General features: G+C 35.1%; 1 protein-coding gene across 1 annotated transcript; it reads left to right on the top strand.

The window, feature by feature from the left end:
• The first annotated feature begins 47 nt into the window (after positions 1–47).
• LOC109593464 (uncharacterized) lies at positions 48–1,128 on the top strand. Its single transcript, XM_020008530.1, has 2 exons — positions 48–614; positions 764–1,128. The coding sequence occupies exons 1-2, from the start codon at positions 384–386 to the stop codon at positions 1,118–1,120; spliced, it is 588 nt and encodes a 195-aa protein (XP_019864089.1). The 5' UTR covers positions 48–383; the 3' UTR covers positions 1,121–1,128.
• Positions 1,129–1,158: the final 30 nt, after the last annotated feature.

The following is a 1,158-nucleotide window of genomic DNA, read 5'->3' as shown; positions in this document are numbered from 1 at the left end:
AAATTTAGCTTCAAATTTCTAAAATTCTAAAGTTCTAAATATTGGATTTTTGCATTTACATACAAAGTTCCAAATTTCTGAACTTCCAAAGTATACAAAATTTAGAATTTTTGAAATTTCTAAAATTTGTGATTTACCAAGTGTAGGAAAATAGATCTTAGCACTTCAAAGAGCTAAATGTCTAAATCTGTAAATTTTTTGATTTTTAAATTTAAAATTCTAAAGTTCTAAAAATTTATGTTTCATTTAAATTAATGTAACCGAGACGTGAAACTTCATAGGCATAAATGCTTGAAGTCAAATCGAAAGTGAAAAATTTGTTTGTAAAGTTGTTAACAATGCAATCTTGTCATTAATAAATAATTACTAACCACACCCACAAAATGGCATCCAATGTGTCTTTACATGATTTGGAAGATTTCATTCGTGAAAAGATTGTAGAAGAAGGTTGGACTCACTGCCGTCTTAGTCTGTACTTGAAACGAATGTATCCCGGTATACGTGGCTTCAGTGTTCGTTCAATAGAGAGATTTTGCAGTGATAAAGACATCCACAGAACTAGTAGAATGGATGGCTATAATTTACAACAAGTTGTCTCTGAAGCTGTTAGAACTGTAAGTATAGTATTACTAAAGTTTTGTACAATGTCCCTCATTAATTAGGCACACTTATATTAATATACCGGGGCGTGTGGTTTGTAACAATAATTTTGATTAAAACATGCCAGTTATAAAGTTTTTGTTGTAATGGATTGTAATTCTAGGTTGGTCCTGCTTATGGGCGAAAAACTATGACAGGTTATCTTAGAAGTCAGGGAGTCCGCATCAGTGAGACAAGAGTAGGACAAGCACTTAGTCTAGCAAACCCCATATACCACCACAACAGAAGGGAAGCTACTACGAGGTCAATGAATCCCATACCATACAGTGCGGACTACTTTGGTCACAAAGTTCACATTGGCCAAAATGAGAAACTTGTCTTATATGGGGTTACTCACATTTGTGCTATCGATGGCTATAGTAACAAAATTGTTGCATTTATAACAAGGAAGTGGATATTGGTCCGGCAGCCGGACGCCTACTGTGGGGCTATAGATCCGGCAGTCCGTTGTTCTCCGTAAAACAGCTTGTGCGCATGTGCAATAGTGCAAAATGGAAC

Source organism: Amphimedon queenslandica, unplaced genomic scaffold (genome assembly GCF_000090795.2).
Source record: "Amphimedon queenslandica unplaced genomic scaffold, v1.1 AMPQUscaffold_1404_Cont26584, whole genome shotgun sequence".
NCBI classification, from domain to species: domain Eukaryota; kingdom Metazoa; phylum Porifera; class Demospongiae; order Haplosclerida; family Niphatidae; genus Amphimedon; species Amphimedon queenslandica.
Note: the sequence above shows the minus strand (reverse complement) of the source record. Positions and strands in the feature narration are given on the sequence as shown.